Source organism: Carcharhinus amblyrhynchos, chromosome 3 (genome assembly GCF_965287045.1).
Source record: "Carcharhinus amblyrhynchos chromosome 3, sCarAmb.v2.hapA, whole genome shotgun sequence".
NCBI classification, from domain to species: domain Eukaryota; kingdom Metazoa; phylum Chordata; class Chondrichthyes; order Carcharhiniformes; family Carcharhinidae; genus Carcharhinus; species Carcharhinus amblyrhynchos.
Window position 1 is genome coordinate 136996865 of NC_137326.1, and position 20444 is coordinate 137017308.

At 49.7% G+C, this 20444-nt stretch overlaps 1 protein-coding gene across 4 annotated transcripts in view; it reads left to right on the forward strand.

Moving 5' to 3' along the window:
• The window catches only part of LOC145341163 (phospholipase D1-like), a 146647-nt gene that overhangs the window by 98202 nt on the left and 28001 nt on the right, over nucleotides 1-20444 (forward strand). For 3 of the 4 annotated variants that reach the window (XM_080186076.1, XM_080186077.1, XM_080186078.1), the window contains 3 exons: nucleotides 15992-16120; nucleotides 17173-17291; nucleotides 19117-19230. In XM_080186076.1, the coding sequence (XP_080042202.1) occupies nucleotides 15992-16120; nucleotides 17173-17291; nucleotides 19117-19230 (362 nt within the window). Of the gene's footprint in view, nucleotides 1-4828; nucleotides 4940-15991; nucleotides 16121-17172; nucleotides 17292-19116; nucleotides 19231-20444 lie in introns of all 4 variants that reach the window. The other variant, XM_080186079.1, reaches the window with a different exon arrangement.

Here is a 20444-nt window from a genome sequence, read left to right on the forward strand (position 1 = left end):
CTGGCAAGGCTGGCGTTGATTGCCCATCCCTAAGCGGCTTTGAGAAGGTGGCGCTGAGCTGCCTTCTTGAACCATTGCAACCCCCGTGGCGTGGGTATGCCCACAGCCGAGATGGTTGGGTCCAGGTGGGAATGTGGATGGTCCGTGAGGTGGAGGCTGTGTTGGAGAAGGGGGGTGTTTGTCTGCACTCGTTGCCCATTAGCCTGTAAATACCTCACGTTCCGGAGAATCTGGTCAGAGATATGGGTGTCAGGAATCATTGACAGAACGCAGAGTGTTAAACTGCACGAACTACTTACAGCAGCCGCACGCCAAATTTAATAAAGTCAAACGATTGTTGCTAACTAACCAATTCACCAGCTGCTAGTTACTGACTAATAGCTGTGGGCTGATTTCTGGATAGTGCAGTTGGATGTGAAGTGTAGCCAGGGTTGGGTTCAGGCTGGGGACAGGAGGGGGAAGATTCCAGATTATTCCTGAAACACGCCATTCCAGCAGAACAGCAACTGCAACGGAGAGGCCTCAAAATTAGCAAGGCAACCATTTCGTGGGTAACACTGACCCTTTTCTGCAAAGGTGACCCAAGACTCAGAGGCTGGAGTAAATCTTGCCACTGGCTGTGAGGACCCCCTGTGACGGGGGGGGGGGGGGGCAGAGCGGGGGTGGCGGTGTGGGAGTGTCTCATTTCCTACACCCGAGGGGTGGGCACTGGAAATGGAATCGGGGTTGCCAAGGCCACGAGGAAGTAAGTCACGACCTCAACAACCTCAGCGTCAAGTTCTCTCCCTGGTGGCTGTTGTTCTCCGTCACGACGGACTGTGAGCCCCAAGCCAGAGGCCGGGGGAGTCACGCCTCAGCCAGGTTAAAAAATAGATTTAAGGATTAATTATTCGCCAAATGTCAGATATCATCAGGTACTTAAATCTCACATCTAGTACAGGAGAAAGCAAACATATAACGGCACCATTTACACACTCAAAATATAAATTAGCTGAACGACAGCCGACTAATTATCTGCCAAGGAGAGAACACCATATCATTATGTGTAATTGTGAAGTTTAGGGTGAGGGGGGTCAGATACCTGAGATTGACCTAAATGCCCTTTTAATTCACAGCCGGTGCCCTCTCACTATATTTTTATTCACCCATGAGATACCAATGTCACTGGCTGGCGTTTGTTGCCCATCCCTAATTGCCCTTGAACTGAATATCTCACTCAGCCACATTGCTGTGAGTCTGGAGTCACATGTAGGCCAGACCGGGTAAGGACGGCAGATTTCCTTCCCAGATGGGACTTTGGCAGCAATCGATTTGAATCGATAGTTTTACGGTCACCTTTACTGCAACTTGCTTTGTACTCCAGATTCATTAACTGCGTTTCATTTTCACCAGCTGCCATTGCAGGATTCGAACCCGTGTCCCCAGAGTGTTAGCCTGGGCCTCTGGGGTTACCAGCCCAGTGACATTCCCACTACATCGTAATTCCTCTTGAAGTGTATTAAATTGCATCCTATGTTTGATCCGCTCCTGTAACACTGGGCTAAGTAAAGTGCCCCTGTATGTGGAACAGTCTGTGTAATCCCAACAGGGAATGGACCAAATTAAAATGAACACATAGAGATCTACAGCTTAGAAATAGGCCCTTCAGCCCATCATGTCTGCCCCAGTCAAAGACAACCCATTGAACTATTCTATTCCCATTCCCAGCACTTGGCCCATTGCCTTGTCATCACGAGTGCAGATCTCAACGCTGCCTCGATGTTATGAGGGTCTCTGTCTCCACCACCCTTTGGGGCAGTGAGTTCCAGATTCCCACCACCCTCTGGGTGAAAAGGTTTTTTTCCTCACCTCCCCTCTGAACCTCCTGCCCCTTAACTTAAATCCCTGCCCCCTGGTCACTGATCCCTCCATCAAGGGGAAAAGCTTCTTCCTGTCCACTCGATCTATGATCCTCACAAATTTATCCATCTCAATCATGTCCCCCCCCCTCAGCCTCCTCTGCCCCAAGGAAAACAGCCCCAGTCTGTCCAATCTCTCTTCATAACTAAAACTCTCCAGCCCAGGGAACATCCTGGTAAATCTCCTCCGCACCCTGTCCAGTGTTATCACATCCCTCGTATAACGTGGATTCCATAACTGTACACACACTCTAGGTGTGGCCAAACCAACATTTGTATAGTTCCAGCATAACCTCCCTGCTCTTAAACTCAATGCCTCGGCTAATAAAGGCAAGTATACTATATGTCTTCTTTATCCGCCTGTCCTACCTTAAGGCACATGTACACCAAGTACTCCATGTACTCAGTTCTTCCCAGGTTCCTGCCGTTCATCATGTAACCCCCTTGCCTTGTGTGTCCTGCCCAAGTGCATCACCTCACACCGATCCGGATTGAATCCCATTTGCCACTGACCAGCTCTCCTGACCAGTCCGTCTACATCCTCCATGTAACCTATCCTCCTCACTATTTACCCTGCCAACAATTTTCGCACTCATGGTGCTGTCGTACGCGTAACGAGGGGAAGCTGTGTTCGGGTTGCAGAGGGCTGATTTTGTGAGTTTAAACGGCATGTCCGTGTTTATACACTCACACCAGGCGTAAACAACTGAATCGACAAGTGGAAAAGAAAAGCACTTATTGTGCGTCCCACATAATAGTTTCTGGAAAGAGTCTTCCATTGACTGAGCGTGTGTTGAGTGAAGTTGGACAATTCCACTCACTGTTAGGTTCAGCTGTTTGCTCTTGACACAAAAGCTCGAAGCTGGAGTAGGCTCTTCAGAACTTTGAGCCTTCTCTACCAATCAGTATGATCGTGGCTGATCCTCATTGCCACATTCCCGCTTTCTCCCACACCCCTTGAAGCCATTAAAATCTAAAATATTATCTCTCTCTTTCTTGAATAGATTGAGTGAGTTGACCTTGTGTGGTAGAGAATTCCACAGGCTTTGCCTCTGAGTGAAGACATTTTCCCAATCTCGGTCCTGAATGGTCTATCCCGTATCCTGTGTCCCTGGCTCTAGATTCCACACCCAGGGATAAACATCCTCCCTGCATCCAGCCCGTCCGGCCCTGTGAGAGTCTTATACATTTCAATCAGATCTCCGCTCATCCGAAACTCCAGTCAATACAGGGCCAGTTGACCCAATCACTCTTTTATACAACAATCCTGCTATTCCCAGTAATGGCTCTGCACTGGGAATGTCGGCCTGGAGTTTGCGCTCAGGTCTCTGGACTGGGACCTGAACCCCAAACCCAATGGCAGAGAATGTTAGACGCTGAGTCATCTCTGTCCACCGTGAAACAGTGCCGTTTTCTCAAATTTCCGAAGCTCAGTGTCGGTTGGCTAATCATAGCATCTACAGAACATAAGAAATAGGAGCAGGAACATAGAACATAGAACATTACAGCGCAGAACAGGCCCTTCGGCCCACGATGTTGCGCCGACCAATTAAAAAAGCAATGACCCTCTAACCTAAACCAATCCCTTTCCATCCATAAACCTATCCACAGATCTCTTAAACGCCCCCAAACTAGGCGCATTTACAACCTCAGCAGGCAGGGCATTCCAATCCCTCACCACCCTCTGGGTAAAGAACCTACCTCTGACATCCGTCCTATAACTACCCCCCCTTAATTTAAAGCTATGCCCCCTCGTGCTAGCTTTCTCCATCCGAGGAAAAAGGCTATCACTGTCCACCCTATCCAAACCTCTGATCATCTTATATGTTTCAATAAGATCCCCTCTTAGCCGCCTTCTTTCTAACGAAAACAACCCCAAATCCCTCAGTCTCTCCTCATAGGACCTTCCCTCCGTACCAGGCAACATCCTGGTAAACCTCCTCTGCACCCTCTCCAATGCCTCCACATCCTTCCTATAATGTGGGGACCAGAACTGCACACAATACTCCAAGTGCGGCCGCACCAGAGTTGTGTACAGTTGCAACATGACGTTGCGGCTCCTAAATTCAATCCCCCTACCAATAAACGCCAAGACACCGTATGTCTTCCTAACAACCTTATCTACTTGATTCCCAACTTTCAGGGATCTATGTACACATACACCTAGATCCCTCTGTTCATCAACACTATTCAGAGTCCTACCGTTAGGAGTAGGCCATCTACTCCGTTAGGAGTAGGCCATCTGGCCCTTCGAGCCTGCCCCGCCATTCAATAAGATCATGGCTGATCTGAAGTGGATCAGTTCCACTTTCCCGCTTTCTCCCATAACCCTTAATCCCCTTGTCTATCAGAAACCTACCTACCCGTGACTTAAATCATGGGTAGATAGAAGAGAGGCCATTTGGCCCATCGAGCCTATACCAGCAACAATCCCACCCAGGCCCTATTCTATCCCCATAACCCCACATGTTCAGGGACATTAAGGGACAATTTGTCCTGGCCAATCAATCTAACCCGCACATCTTTGGAGTGTGGGAGGAAACCGGAGCACCCGGAGGAAACCCACTCAGACACAGGGAGAATGTGCAAACTCCACACAGACAGTGACCACTGTGCTAACCACTGTGCCATCGTGCTGCCCCAATGGAACAGAAACGGTATTTTATTCAGGCTTGAAAACAGGACTGCCAATTAAAACAGTCAGATCTCACTGAGAGAAGAGGACAGGCCTTGTTTCTATCCTCTACCTTTAGGCTCTTTAGGGAAAATGGGTGTTGGGGAGTGTACACTCTATCAAGTGGGGTTACGGGGGGCGGGGAGAAAGTAAACTGCTGACTGAGTGGGTTGGGGGGTTCAGGGGGGATGTTGAGATGGTGGGGGTGGATTGTGTACACGCTGCCCCAGACCAGCTGCACTGTCACTCTCTGCAGGATGGTTTAAAACTCACACCAGCCATCAGAACTTAATCAGGGATAAGTTGCCCAACCTGCGGAGACTGTATCACCAGGCCAGCAGCCCTGAGCCCTCTCACACTGAGGACGGTGAGTTGAAATTTTGCGCCAAGCTTCTATCCTTCCTTTTGGTTTTGCGGTGGGCTTTTGCTGCTGATGGTGGTGTGTTTGCCACTCTCCTACTCCGAGCCGGCCAGTCTGCTTGGGTGCTTGAGCTTCGATGTGCAGTGGGACGCTTCTGCCTCTGCCAGTCCTGTGTGCGACACAGCGGATCCGCTCGCGCAGAAGGCAGCGTGACGGAATCACAGGGCATACGTTGGCCTCCAACCCGAGGGTAGTCCTCCCACCTCTCAGCCAAGAAGGTCACAGGTTGAAATTCCAGTCCGGGCACTCGGCACAGAATCTGGGCTGGCACCCCACCCCCCAGTGCAGTACTGAGGGAATCCCGCACCACTGGAGGTGCCCCCTCTGAGATGAGGGCTGGAATTTTACCGCCTCGCCTGCCCCAATTCTGACAGGGGGCAAGGCTCGAAGAACAGAATTCTCTGTTGGCCTCGGTCGGGATTTTACAAGCCTTGCTCGAGGGAGCTCGTAAGATCCTGCTCAAGGTAGAATCATAGAATCCTGAAGTGCAGAAGAAGGCCATTCAGCCCATCGAGTCTGCACCGACCACCATCTCACCTAGGCCTTATCCCATGCGTTTACCCAAGCTAGTCCACCTGACACTACGGGGCAATTTAAGCGTGGCCAATCCACTTAACCCACACATCTTTGGACTGTGGGAGGAAACCGGAGCACCCGGAGGAACCATGGGTAGAATGCGCAAACTCCACTCAGTTAGCGACCCAAGTGAGATCTTAAACCAAGGCCCTGTTTACCCTTTCAGGTGGAGATAAAATATTGAAAAACAGAAGCCGGGAGCTCCCCCAGTGTCCTGGGGCCAATAGTTATCTCTGAACCAGCAGAGCAAACAGCAGATTATGCTCGTGTTGCTATCTGAGGCAGGTTCCTGGGCAGAACGGCTTCTGTCTTTTTCTGTATTTAGTGGTAGGATGTTGGTGTCGCTGGCTAGGCTAACAATTACTGCCCACCCCTCGTTGCCCCTTGAGAAGGTGGTGGCGAGCTGCCTTCTTGAACCGCTGCAGTCCGTGTGGTGAAGGTACACCCACTGTGCTGTTAGAGAGGGAGTTCCAGAATTTTCACCCAGTGGCCGATATATTTCCATTTTCCATATTCATATCCATATCCATATTCCCCACTGACAGTGTGATACTGCGTTGGCACTGTCCCAGAGTGTTATTAGCCCTGTTTAAAAGTACAAGTCTCACAATGGGATCTGACCCCACAGGTCTCTCACCCTGGGGCAAAAATGGTAAGCACATTAAGAAGTCTCACAGCACCAGGTTAAAGTCCAACAGGTTTATTTTGCAGCACGAGCTTTCAGAGTCTCTGGCTCCTTTCTCAGGTTAGTAATGAAGGAGCTTGAGACTCTGAAAGCTCGTGCTGCCAAATAAACCTGTTGGACTTTAACCTGGTGCTCTGAGACTTCTTACTGTGCCCACCCCAGTCCAACGCCGGCATCTCCACAGCAAGAGTGGGAGCCAGTGACACAGCCAAGATGGATAGAATCATAGAATCCCTACATTGCAGAAGGTGGCCATTCAGCCCATCACTCCTGCGCTGACCACAATCCCAACCAAACCCTATTCCCGGAGCCCCGCATATTTACCCTGCTACTTTCCTGACACTAGGGTCAATTTAGCGTGGCCAATCCTCCTAACCTGAACACCGTTGGACTGTGGCAGGAAACTGATTCATCTGGAGGAAACCCACGCAGACATGGGGAGAATGTGCAAACTCCAGAGAGGCAGCGACTTGTGGCCGGAATCGAACCCAGGTCCCTGGTGCCGCGAGGGAGCAGTGGTAACCACTGTGCCACCGTACCGCCCCAGTAACAACAACAACCTGAATGAGGCCTTTGTAATCCCATCATTCCAGATCCTCAGTTTTTTTGTTCCCATGTTTAGCGAATATTATCCAAGATAGCTTTATTCCAGGAACATTGTTATCAGCCTAGACAGATACTGACTCCGAGATGGGCGGTGCCGTCAATATTTGCAAAGTGCTGTTTGCAAATTGTTTTCAGGTTTTGTGACTGATCGGGGTATATTGCAGTGAATATATTTTAAGCTGATGCTAAAACAATCCCTCAGAGTGTGTGCTCTGTGCTGAGACGGGGCAGACAGACTGATATAAAACCTCCAGTACAGACGAGAGCACCCTCTAAAGAAAACGCAGAACAACTGACCCATCAATCTCACACATTCAGCACTCAATCACCCATTCAATGTTCCCCTGGGCAGATCGCGTTACCCTGGGCTCTAACTGTACAATGAAAGGGAACAGTCCGCTGGCAATGATTCACGAGTCGCAGAGAAATCCTAGAAGTTCGCAGAGTTGCCATCCATCATCAAAGCTCCAATCGTCCAACCTTGACCTTCTGACCCACACACAGAAAACACGCTCCCTCCCGTAACCTCCCCCCTCCCCCCCCCACCCCCGGCTGCTGTTCATGTTTCTCAGCGGGAGCATTCCTACGGAGCAGCCCTCGACAGCCGACGGAGTGTCGTCACTGTTTAATTTAGGAAACACTGCAGCCACTTTGTGCACAGCAAGATCCCACACACACACACACACACACACACACACACACACACACAACAGCAACGTAATTAACGATCAGATCATCTGTTTTAGTGATATTAGAGCCATAGAGGTTTACGACACAGAAACAGGCCCTTCGGCCCAACTTGTCCATGCCGCCCTTTGTTTTTACACCTCTAAGCTAGTCCCAATTGCCTGCATTTGGCCCATATCCCTCTGTACCCATCAAACCTATGTCATTGTCTAAATCCTTTTTAAAAGACAAAACTGGACCCCCCTCTACTACTACCACTGGCAGCTTGTTCCAGACTCTCACCACCCTCTGTGTGAAAAAATTGCCCCTCTGGGCCCTTTCGTATCTCTCCCCTCTCACCTTAAACCTATGCCCTCTAGTTTTAGATTTCCCTACTTTTGGGAAAAGGTATTGACTATCTAGCTGGTCTGTGCCTCTCATTATTTTATAGACCTCTATAAGATCACCCCTCAGCCTCCTACGCTCCAGAGAACATATTGGTTGAGGCTTTTTTACATGCTACTTTCAAACTATTGATGTTTACCCGAGAGACCCTGAGTTTCACCTCACCTTCGAAAGACAGCACCTCTGACAGTGCAGCATTCCCTCAGCTCTGCACGAGAATGTCAATCTACATTAAATCTCTGAAATGGGGGTTTGAACCGATTAACTGCTGACCCAGAAGCAAGAGGCAAGTGGTATCACTCAGAACGGGCTGATTTTGACGCTGGGTGAGTCCTCCACGGACCATTCCCAATGAGTTTGATGATGGATAGATACACAGGCACCATTCTGCTTTGAAGCAGCCTCTCTTGCCTGGCCCTCCTCGCTGGTCCCTTCCCGTTCCTCCTCGGAATCGTCCATGAAGTTCCAGACGTTCCCAACTTGTGAAACCAGAAACTGGGCCACAAATCCACCCGAGGCACAAAATTTCAAAAAAAAAACAACCAGTTGCATTGATGTAGCACCTCCATCACAGTGCAACCTCTCAAGCTGCTTCATTGGATTATTATGCAATGAAGGTTGTCCATAAGCCGCATTCGGACAGGAGGCCGGAAGGTCTGTCAGAGTTGGTGTTAAGGAATATCTCAAAGGTGGACGTAGAAAAGGTTTAGGGAGGGAATTCCGGGTCACGCTCCAGATGGCTAAAGGCAAGGCTATCATTGGTGGAACAATGGGACTCGGGACCGTACCCGAGACCTGAATTAGGGGAGTGCAGAAATCTCGGGTGCTTCTGGGAGCGGAGGAGGTTACAGAGATGGGGAGGGGTGAGACCATGGGGCGGGTTGGCATTGCCAAACTGGGAGTCAATCATTCCATCCAGCGGAGGGAGTGATGGGTGGATAGGAATTGTTGTGAGATAGGATATATGACATATGACAGACTGATAGGGAGTGGGATAGCTCGATCTTGGTTTCGGACAAAGCTCGGCACAACATCGAGGGCCGAAGGGCCTGTACTGTGCTGTACTGTTCCATGTCCAGTGTTCTAGGATACAGGGAGCAGTGTTGAGTGGAGTTTGGAAGGTCAACCAGAATTGCCAACTTTAGAGTAACAAAGGCAAGAATGAGGGAGAGTCTCAGCAGTAGATGAGCTGAGATAGGGGCAGAGTCAGATGTGGAATTGTCAGCCTTGTCTTCCAAAATCTGTCAAATTATATTACAGAGCAGTTGCGGATTAAGAACATAAGAAATAGGAGCAGGAGTAGGCCATCTAGCCCCTCGAGCCTGAAAACCCCACACAGACAGTCACCCGAGGCCGGAATCGAACCCAAGCCCCTGGCGCCGTGAGGCAGCAGTGCTAACCCACTGTGCCACCCATGTCTAATCACAAGCCAGACATTATTGTGAGCTCGGGGAAACCCAGCCTCTGCACATTCGCCACGTCCGAGAAGCATGTCTGACCCAAGCCGCAGCGGTTTAATCTTCTCACCAGTTCCCTGACTCAGGCCTGTCCCGGGAAGGAAAGTTCGGCATTCTGCGGCGAGCCGATTCGTTGACCTCCGCAGGGAGACGAGAAACGACCCTCGCCCTCCGCAGCGTTTCATCGGGTGAATTGTTTTCCCGCCCATTGCCACCTTTCGTCCCCTTGCACACTGAGCCTTCAGTGGCCCACGCCTGATCCCCCACTTCCCTCCTTCAATGCGCCTCTTATAACTAATCCCTGAACTTCACCTCGTAGTAACCTCCTTTGAGTGGGCTGATGTCAAATGTAGTTTGACAATAATTCTTATGGAGCAGCTTGGGGCACTTGATTCTATTACTGCACCATAATTGCAGGTTGTTATTGCCATTACACATCAACAACTGACTGCGACAAACTTGGCGGGCTACGGGAAAATCCTGGCTAAAATGTAGCCTGGGGTTAGTAAGTGGGAAGGGGGTTCTTTACGAGGGTTCTGTGACGGTCTTTGTCAGGGACAGGATTAACCTCTCTGTCCGCACAGAAACAGAAACAGCATTGTGCGTCCGGGGACCAATTAATTGAGTTGCTCTTGGAAGAAAAGCCCCAGCAAGGCTGGAATCTTGGCTCCTGAGCTCACAGCAGTCACTCTGCCTCAGAACAAAGAATCCTTGTCGCAGGCCAGATCGGTCCATGCTACAGACAGTCAGCTTGGAAATGTCTAATCCCAGTCTGCTGGAGAACAGGGCAGCTTTGGAGACTTATTTCTGTGTGAGCATGGCAACCTGGGCTTCCTGATAGATTTTGGAAGACAAGGCTGACAATACCAGACCATTAACTGGGGCCCGGAGGATTTTCATTCATTGGCACAACAACACTAATTTGATACAAATTGAATTTTTAATATTGCAATTGCAGGAGCAGAGTTAATTAACACAGAATCAAAGAATCATAAAATCCTTACAGTGTGGAAGGAGGCCATTCAGCCCATTGTGCCTATCCCTGTAACCCCAGGTATTTACCCTGCTAATATCCCTGACACCAAGGGTCAATTTAGCATGGCCAATCCACCCACCCTGCTCATCTTTGGATGGTGGGAGGAAACCGGAACACCCCACAGACACAGAGAGAATTTCTCTGCTGTGAGGCAGCAATGCCAGCCACTGTTCCACTGTGCTGCCCCTTATGAATTGTGAACTTACTTTATATCTAACCACTGTTCCAAATGTCCTGGGAGTGTTTGATGGGGGGACAGTGTAGAGGGAGCTTTACTCTGTATCTAACCCCATGCTGTACCTGTCCTGGGAGTGTTTGATGGGGGACAGTGTAGAGGGAGCTTTACTCTGTATCTAACCCCATGCTGAACCTGTCCTGGGAGTGTTTGATGGGGGACAGTGTAGAGGGAGCTTTACTCTGTATCTAACCCCATGCTGTACCTGTCCTGGGAGTGTTTGATGGGGACAGTGTAGAGGGAGCTTCACTCTGTATCTAACCCCATGCTGTACCTGTCCTGGGAGTGTTTGATGGGGACAGTGTAGAGGGAGCTTCACTCTGTATCTAACCCCGTGCTGTACCTGTCCTGGGAGTGTTTGATGGGGGACAGTGTAGAGGGAGCTTTACTCTGTATCTAACCCCGTGCTGTACCTGTCCTGGGAGTGTCTGATGGGGGACAGTGTAGAGGGAGCTTTACTCTGTGTATAACCTCGTGTTGCACCTGTCCTCGGAGTTTTTGATGGGGACAGTGTAGGGGGAGCTTTACTCTGTATCTAACCCCGTGCTGTACCTGTCCTGGGAGTGTTTGATGGGGACAGTGTAGAGGGAGCTTTACTCTGTATCTAACCCTGTGCTGTACCTGTCCTGGGAGTGCTTGATGGGGGACAGTGTAGGGGGAGCTTTACTCTGTATCTAACCCCATGCTGTACCTGTCCTGGGAGTGATTGATGGGGGACAGTGTAGAGGGAGCTTTACTCTGTATCTAACCCCATGCTGTACCTGTCCTGGGAGTGTTTGATGGGGACAGTGTCGAGGGAGCTTTACTCAGTATCTAACCCCATGCTGTACCTGTCCTGGGAGTGATTGATGGGGGGACAGTGTAGAGGGAGCTTTACTCTGTATCTAACCCCGTGCTGTACCTGTCCTGGGAGTGTTTGATGGGGACAGTGTAGAGGGAGCTTTACTCTGTATCTAACCCCGTGCTGTACCTGTCCTGGGAGTGTCGAAATGTGTGAAAAGGGCGATAGATGGTCCTGAGAAAATGATGCTTCCTTTCAGTAGAAACATTAATGAGACAATATTAAAGAGATTTTCACATTGCTGCAGTACGTTTAGTATGGCCACACTTCAAAATTAAAATTCTTATCCTTATTTTCAATTCTTTCCAATTCTCCTCATCTCCTCAGACTGTAATCGCCTCCAGCACCACCGACCTCTGACAAACAATGTGTCACCATTTACCCACTCGCAGTTATTTACACTCATACAGAATCTTTACTATTGTGTAAATGCCCCAAGGTGCCTGATACAAACTATTGTCAAACAATCCTGGAAACTCAGCCAAAGAAGTAGATGTTAGGAGAGGTCCTAATTGGACAAAGAGGAAGTGGGAAAGAGTGGTCTAGTATTTTAGGAAGAGATTTCCAGGGTTTAAGACATTGACTGTTGAAGGTGCAGTCACTAATGGTGAAGAAATTAAGATCTAGGGCAGAGTGTTATGGAGAGGTGGGGAGGGAGGAATGTGAAATTGAATGGATGGATAACCAGGATGTTGCCCTGGTATGGAGGGCATTAGCTACGAGGAGAGGTTGGAAAAACTTGGTTTGTTCTCACTGGAACAATGAAGGTTGTGGGGCGACGTGATAGAAGTCTACAAGGTTATGAGGGGCATGGACAGAGTGGATAGTCAGAAGCTTTTTCCCAGGGTGGAAGAGTCAATTACTAGGGGGGTACAGGTTTAAGGTGTGAGGGGCAAGGTTTAAAGGAGATGTACGAGGCAAGCTTTTTTACACAGTGGATGGTGGGTGCCTGGAACTCGCTGCCGGGGGAGGTAGTGGAAGCTGATACGATAGTGACTTTTCAGGGGCGTCTTGGCAAATACATGAATAGGATGGGATTAGAGGGATATGGTCCCTGGAAAGGTGGGGCGTTTTAGTTCAGTCGGGCAGCATGGTCAGTGCAGGCTTGGAGGGCCGAAGGGCCTGTTCCTGTGCTGTAATTTTCTTTGTTCTTTGGATGGGATTCCGCCCCCTCCCCCGCCCACAGGGGGGTGACCACCCCGACCCATGCTTAGGGCCTTGGGCGGGAAACCCCCCTCCTATTCACCACCAAAGCAACAAAACAAAGAACAGTACAGCACAGTAACAGGTCCATCAGTCCAATAACCCTGCACCTTAAGTGGTCTCTTAATGGCTTTCTCCTGCCTAGCCTCAATTTTTAGGCTGGTAGAAAGGGTTTGCAGGGAGGGTGGCAAAGTGACATTTAATCTTTTCTCCATCTCGGGTGGAAAGGGTGGGTGGGGGGGGGTTGCGACTCATTCTGAGGAACCTTCAGAGTTGGGGTGCCCCACCCCCAGGGCGTTGGGACTCAGGGATCACCTGCTCCCCATTCCCCTGCTTACTCCCATTGCAGCGATCACATCGTCCCCAATCCGCCAGGGGTCCCCTACCCTCCCGTCCCTGGGTCTCGCCTTTCCAGTGGTCCAGGGGTTTAGTCCCAGGCAGAGAGCTCAACACCGCTGCTGGTCACTGCAGAGCGGTGCCTGGCCGGGGTGCGGAGCTGTCGACCAATCTGATCGGCCAACTGTTCTAAAGGGCAGATAGACATCTTGCCCACAGCCAGTCAGCATGTGAGAATGAAGCGGCAGTGGGAGTTTGGGAATTGGTGGCAGGGCGTGAGGCTCTGATTCCCAGGATGGTCAGTTCCAATCACTCACCATCCTGAAAACCTTAACCCCAATTGCAGCAAGAATTGGAGGAATGCAGGTCCCTCAGAGGATAGCAAAGCTGCAGGAAGTCACAGAGATCGGGAGGGCTGGGATCATGGGCAGATTTGAAAACAAGGATGACAATTTGAAAATTGCAGTGTTGTTGGAGCAGAAACCAGGTCAGGAAGCACAGAGTGTGACACCTCCCATCCTCCTCATTTAATATTTGATTTGATTTGATTTATTATTGTCACGTGTATTTGTATACAGTGAAAGTATTGTTTCTTGTGTACTATACAGACAAAACTTACTGTTCATAGAGAAGGAAACGAGAAACTGCAGGATGTAGTGTTACAGTCATAGTTAGGGTGTAGAGAAAGATCAACTTAATGCAGGGTAAGTCCATTCAAAAGTCGGATGGCAGCAGGGAAGAAGCTGTTCTTGAGTCAGTGGATACATGATCTCAGATTTTTTTGTATCTTTTTCCCGATGGAAGAAGGTGTAAGAGAGAATGTCTGGAGTACCTGGGGTCCTTAATTATGGCTGGCTGCTTTGCCAAGGCAGCGGGATGTGTAGACAGAGTCAATGGATGGGTGAAAGGGAAGGAGTTTCTCACAAAGGACAGTTGATGGTCATTTCATAACTCCAACCAGGAATTACCCTGTGTCATTATTCCAACTTGCTTTGTTCTGGGGTATTGGTTATTATTGCAGGGAACAGCTTGTAACATCTGCATGCTGAAAACTGACTACATTCACATTCAGAGTGCGCTGGTCAAATACTAACACCGAGCGATCCCCTCCCTCGCAACACAGTGATGCTTAACTTTCCCGACATGTCTGCCCGCTGCGAGCTTTCACTCCCCACCTCTCCCTCTCCCTCTCCTCGCTGGCAAGCTGAACTCCTGCTGCTTTCTCATTTCCTGTCAGCCTGAATGGGATTGAGACGTTCAATGTGTGTGAATTGAGAATGAGTGCAGAACTTGCCAAGGTTTGAACTCAAACAACAGAGGTTTGGATTGTAAACAGTCGATCTCAATGCTGATTCAGTCTCCTGCTGGGACGGTTCTTGGGCAGTTTATCTTCAGGATGCTGTGGCTTGTAGTTTCTGCATTGTGCTGCCTTCTATTTTCATATTTATATCGGTGTATAGTGAAGCCATTTAAAAGTGCGATTTTTCACAGATTGTTCTTATTAAAACATGACACGTATTTATATAAAAATTGCTTAAATCCAGATATCTCACATCTACATCATGCCTGGGTCAGTGCAGACCTCACCCTGTCATCAGTTAATGTAGAACTGGCCATGTGTCTGGGTGTAGACCTCACCCTGTGTCTGGGTGTAGACCTCACCCTGTGTCTGGGTGTAGACCCCACCCTGTGTCTGGGTGTAGACCCCACCCTGTGTCTGGGTGTAGACCCCACCCTGTGTCTGGGTGTAGACCCCACCCTGTGTCTGGGTGTAGACCTCACCCTGTGTCTGGGTGTAGACCCCACCCTGTGTCTGGATGTAGACCTCATCCTGTGTCTGGGTGTAGACCCCACCCTGTGTCTGGATGTAGACCTCATCCTGTGTCTGGATGTAGACCTCACCCTGTGTCTGGATGTAGACCCCACCCTGTGTCTGGATGTAGACCTCATCCTGTGTCTGAATCATAGTCTCAGTTGATGTCTCGAGTCGTTGAAAATCTCATCCAATGCCAAGTTCACCATTTTATTCATTCGAGAGGTGCGGGCATCGCTGGCTGGGCCATCATTTGTTGCCCATCCCTAATTGCCCCTGAGCTGAGTAGCCGGAATTTTACCACCTCGCCCACACCAGAACTGGGACGGGCGAGGTTCACAGGACGGCATTCCCCATTGGCCTCGAGTGGGATCTTACCAGCCTCGGGTGGGCGAGGTTGTAAAACACCGTCTCAATTTCAGAGGGCATTTAAGAATCAACGACGTTGCTGTGGGTCTGGAGTTACATGTAGGCCAGACCAGGCAAGGACGGCAGATTTCCTTTCCTAAAGGATATAAGTAAAGCTGATGGGTTTTTACAAAAATCAATAATGGCTTCTGGTCATCATTCGGCTTTTAATTCCAGAGTTTTATTGAATTCAAATGCCACCATCTGCCATGGCAGGATTTCCCAGGACATTACCCTGGGTGTCTGGGTTAACAATCCAGTGACAGTCACTTATCCGCTGTGCCCTCGCCTTGGGTGGGTGATTGCAGGATTTGAAACTGCCCCTGTAGCACTGGAAGAGGCTTTGAACATTCGAGTCAGCAGTCTCTCCACAGGCCTGATCTCCATCACCTACACACTGCGTTCTTCTGCTTGTGTTCCTGAAGGTTGGGATCACGTGACCTCCAACCGCCCCGCTATTGGGCACCCAAAATGACCATCATTACCGTGTCCCACCTTCTCACGGCCAACCAGTTCTTCAGTACCTGATGGACGGCCCAATGGCCATTCCTTGGCCATCACCAATGTTCCCAGAGTCAGAAATGTTGAAGGAACATGCACGGAAATTGAGCAGGTCACTAGCGGAGACTGTCAATGTTATTTCCCCCATATCTGTGTCCTAACGAAAGGGAAGGAATACTCTGTGGAAATGTACTGAGCGTGACTTGTCTCTGTTGTCCATTCTGAGGCAGAGAGGAAGTCACAAAGCAGTTTGCACGCTGACATTGGAGAGCTGGTGGGGCAGACCAGGTTCTGGCATGGGAAGGACTATTGCAACTTTGTCCACAAGGATTGGGTCCAGCTGGACAAACCCTTTGACGGTGAGTGAAAGCACGACAGCCCCTCCAGACATTTCATTCCAGCCCCACTGCCCCATGCCCTCAGTGGCATCAGGTTCTGTTCACCTTCGCCCCCTGGGCTCGCTGACCTTTGACCCCTGATCCGGCATCAACTTGATTGTAAAATTCTCATCTTTGCCACAGCCCCCCATGTGACCTTGTCTCCTCTCTCTGTTGATTCTCTCCTCCAGCCCCACAACCCTCCCATTTCCCTATTTTACTGCTTTTTCCTTCTGGGCCAATGACCCTCCTCCCATTCAGGGGTTTTTTTCGTGAATGATTGGCTTTTGGAGAGGGTGGTGGGGGGTGGGCAGGGAGTGGGTGCAGGGAGGGAGTGGGTGGGGGAGCAAATAATGGGCAGGGAGAGGGAGTGGGCGACGGATAGGGGTGGATAGGGAATGGGTGAGGGGCTGGGGGTGGGCAGGGAGTGGGTGGGCAGAGGGAGTTGGCAAGGGGCTGAGGGTGGACAGAAAGTGGGCAGGGGGCAGAGATTGAGTGGGGGTGGGGACGCGGTGTGGGGGACTGGGAGAGGCAGTGGGCAGAGAGTGGGGGTGCTGAGGGTCAGAGTGGGGATTGAGAAGGGAATGAAGGGGGTGCTGAGGGACAGGGTGGGGATTGGGCAGGGAGTGAGGGGGTGCTGAGTGAGAGGGTAGGGATTGGGCAGGGAGTGAGGGGGTGCTGAGCGAGAGGGTAGGGATTGGGCAGGGAGTGAGGGGGTGCTGAGCGAGAGGGTAGGGATTGGGCAGGGAGTGAGGGGGTGCTGAGGGACAGGGTAGGATTGGGCAGGGGGGTGTGCAGTGGGTGGATGCTGATGAAGGAAAGCTGAAACCAGCGATTCTGCCACTGTCCCGTGATGTAAGAATCCGGGAACAAATTAAACAAACTACAACAAAATGTAGGCCCAGTATCGAGCCTGGGACTTTCCTGACCCTGAGTCCCGGTCAGCAGAGTGGGGCCACTCATTGACCAGGGAACGTGACCTGCTTTGACTCTGATCTCACAGCCTTTGCCTAATATCTCCGTCTGTCCCTTAGATTTCATCAACCGCTATACGATGCCCCGAATGCCTTGGCATGACATCGCTGCGGTGGTGCACGGGGAGGCTGCACGCAATGTGGCCCGTCATTTCATCCAACGCTGGAACTTCACAAAGGTGACTGCCCCCCTCAATCTCTCCACTTCCCCCTCTCCTAGGGCAATGTGCGAATGATCAGATAGTCTGTTTTTGTAATGTTCATTGTGGGATAAACACTGACCAGATTGCCAGGGATAATGTCACTGCTGTTCTTTGAAATCGTGGCTATAGAATGTTTTACCCCACCGGTGAGGGCAGAATGGTCGTCAGCTTAACATCTCTCAGAAAGGTGACAAAAATGGTAATTACAGGCCGGTGAGCCTTCCATCAGGAAGGGAAATCATTGGAGAGGATTCTTTGAGACAAGATTTACTCCCACTTGGAAATAAGTGGATGTATTAGTGAGAGGCAACATGGTTTTGTGGAGGGGAGGTCGTGTCTCACTAACTTGATTGAGTTTTTCAAGGGAGTGACAAAGATGATTGGGTGAGGGTAGGGCAGTGGATGTTGTCTACATGGACTTCAGTAAGGCCTTTGACAAGGTCCCTCATGGCAGACTGGTGCAGAAGGTGAAGTTGCCTGGGATCAGAGGCGAGCTGGCAAGGTGGATACAGAACTGGCTCGGTCATAGAAGATAGAAGATAGAGGGAAGCAGTGAAAGGGTGTGTTTCTGAATGGAGGGCTGAGACAATTGGCATTCCTCAGGGATCAGTGCCGGGACCTTTGCTGTTTGTAATACATATAAATGATTTGGAGGAAAATGTAACTGGTTTGATTCGTAAGTTTGCAGATGACACAAAGGTTGGTGGATTTGCGGATAGTGATGAGGACCATCAGAGGATACAGCCGGATATAGATCAGTTGGAGACTTGGGCGGAGAGATGGCAGATGGAGTTTAATCCAGACAAATATGAGATAATGAATTTTGGAAGGTCTAATACAGATAGGAAATATACAGTAAGTGGCAGAGCCCTTAGGAGTATTGATAGGCAGAGGGACCTGGGTGTACAGGTACACAGGTCACTGAAAGTGACAACGCAAATGGAGAAGGTAGTCAAGAAGATATACGGCATGCTTGCCTTCATTGGCAGGATATTGAGTTTAAAAATTGGCATGTCATGTTGCAGCTTTATGAAACCTCAGGCCGCTCTTGGAATATAGTGTTCAATTCTGGTCGCCACACTACTAGAAAGGTATGGAGGCTTTGGAGAGGGTACAGAAAAGATTTACCAGGGTATTTTGCTGGTTGGAGGTTGGAGAAACTTGGTTTGTTCTCACTGGAATGATGGAGGTTGAGGGGCGACCTAATAGAAGTCTACAAGATTATGAGAACCATGGACAGAGTGGATAGACAGAAGCTTTTTCCTAGGGTGGAAGAGTCAATTACTAGGGGGCACAGGTTTCAGATGTGCGAGGGGCAAGGTTTAAAGGAGATATACGAGGCAAGATTTTTACACAGAGGAAGGTGGATGCCTGGAACTCGCTGCCGGGGGAGTTAGTGGAAGCTGATACGACAGTGACATTTAAGGGGCATCTTGACAAGTCCATGAAAAAGATGGAAATAGAGGGATATGGTCCCTGGAAAGGTAGGGGGTTTTAGTTCAGTCGGGCAGCGGGGTCAGTGCAGGCTTGGAGGGCCGAAGGGCCTGTTCCTGTGCTGTAATTTTGTTTGTTCTTTGTTCCAACAATGCTGCACTCCCTCAGTCCTGTACAGGGATGACCAGTGTGGAATGTGAATCCAAATCCCTGGATTGAATTTTCCAATCCACAACCAGCAAGCTCACATGTGGGAGTCCAGCTCATTGAGTTAATGTTGACACCCACACAATAAGTGAATGAGCGTTTGAAATATTTGTTGCGTTATTCGGGTAACATGATGTATTGTATATTTTTTGTCTTTCAGCTCGTTAAAGCCAAGTATCGGCCCCTGTCCTACCCGTACCTTTTGCCCAAGTCACTTTCGACAGCAAATGAGCAGAGGTACCAGGTGCCGGGTTCAATCCCAGCTCGAGCTCAGGTGCGTGTGTGGGTGTCCTGCTTTCCTGAACTGCGTTAATCACAAATATCTTTTGAATTTGTTCTTGGAATGTGAGCATTGCTGGCTTGGCCAACGGTTATCTCCTGTCCCTCATCGCCTTTGAGAAAGTGGTAGCGAGCCAGCCTACTGCGGCAGTCAGAGTGCTGTAGATACACCTCAAGTGCAGTTAGGGAGGGAGTGCCAGGATTTTAACCCAACGACAGTGAAGGAATGGCGATATATTTCCTAGTCGGGATGGTGAGTGACTTAGAGGGGAAGCCCCAATTTCCCAGGCTCTTGTCCTCATAGACATTGCAGTCATGGGTTGGGAAGTGCTGTCTAAGGCATGTTGGCACATCGCTGCATCGCATCTTAAAGATGGTACGAGGTGTTCCAAGAGAGTGTGATTGAACAAAATTTCACACACGGAGTGGTTAAGGGGGAAAATTGGAAGAGAGCAGAGATCTGAGAGAGTTGTAAGAGGAGGTTACAGAGGTGAAGGCAGGGTGATGGGAGGAGTATCGATGAGATTTGCATTGAAGAGCTGATTTGATTCTTGGTAAGGGACGATGGGCAGGTTGGCTTGTTTGTGATTAATAGATCAGTCTAGGGTGGTGCTTGTTCACTGACCAAAGCTGATTGGTCAGTCCTCCCCTGAACTGCAACCTTTGATCCTTTGGTGAGCAGCGAAATGTTCTGTTTCTGGCCCCTCCCTGGGGAATGTCAGACAAGCTGTAATGTTAGTGTAGGGAATATCCCCCGATACAATTATTTGTTTATTCATCTGTGCTTATCTCTCTGCCTAATTTGACTGCTTATCAGTTCCCTGCTTTCCATTTATTGACTGGCTTTTTTACCATTTGACTGGTGCAAAGGTTTTAAGGTTTTCCTTCCTGTTTTTTGCTGTTGTTGTTCATTGAGCAGAAATGTTGGCAGACTATTTTACTGTGGAAGGAATCATGACAAAGCCTACTCCTCTCTCACACACAGGTGCTTTCCGGTAGCAGTCACTGGGGTCACTGACGTGTCCATTCTATGTCCTTCCCTTCGCTTGCAATGCTCAGCTTAAGTCTATCTGAGACAGCGCAGGCTGGGAATTTGACCTGGTGTGTATGTCCCAATTCTGCTTTAGTGTATTTACACCTGACCCTTGTGCTGCGGGTCTGTGACAGAGTGAGTAGCACTGAGTCAGGAGTTTCATGTGTGCAGTGCAG